At 52.8% G+C, this 424-nt stretch overlaps 1 protein-coding gene across 1 annotated transcript in view; it reads right to left on the bottom strand.

Annotated features, from left to right (window-relative positions):
- The window catches only part of DMBT1 (deleted in malignant brain tumors 1), a 45,439-nt gene that overhangs the window by 11,783 nt on the left and 33,232 nt on the right, over window positions 1-424 (bottom strand). The window contains 2 exon segments of the mRNA XM_017742917.1: window positions 69-104; window positions 314-421. Of these exon segments, the coding sequence (XP_017598406.1) occupies window positions 69-104; window positions 314-421 (144 nt within the window).

The following is a 424-nucleotide window of genomic DNA, read 5'->3' on the forward strand; positions in this document are numbered from 1 at the left end:
GTCCCCCTGCACGAGGCGGCCGGCGTCGCTGCTGCAAGGCCAGCGATGGGGCTGGGGTCTGGACTTACCTGTGGAATATGGCCTGGCTCTGGTGGGCACTGGAGCTATGGATGCAAGGAAGAATTTGGTGTCAATGCCAAAGGTTCCAAAGAGAGTTGGCACATGTCATGCAGCTCAGAGTAGCCCATTTTCTAGGAGCCCCTGTCCTATGACTCCTATGACATCCTGCAGAGTTCTTTCACTCCTCTGAAATGAGCATCTTGACTTTTTCTGTTTCACACAGTGAACAGGGAACAAGAGTGGACTGGGTTACCTGCTGTGCTCTCCTCCTCTGTTGTAATCGGTGCTGTAGTGGTCTTCTCTGCTGAGGTTGTTGTCTCTGATGAGGTGGTCCTGATGATCTGCACTGGCATGTACATTCCTG

This window comes from Corvus brachyrhynchos, unplaced genomic scaffold (genome assembly GCF_000691975.1).
Source record: "Corvus brachyrhynchos isolate BGI_N302 unplaced genomic scaffold, ASM69197v1 scaffold499, whole genome shotgun sequence".
NCBI lineage: Eukaryota > Metazoa > Chordata > Aves > Passeriformes > Corvidae > Corvus > Corvus brachyrhynchos.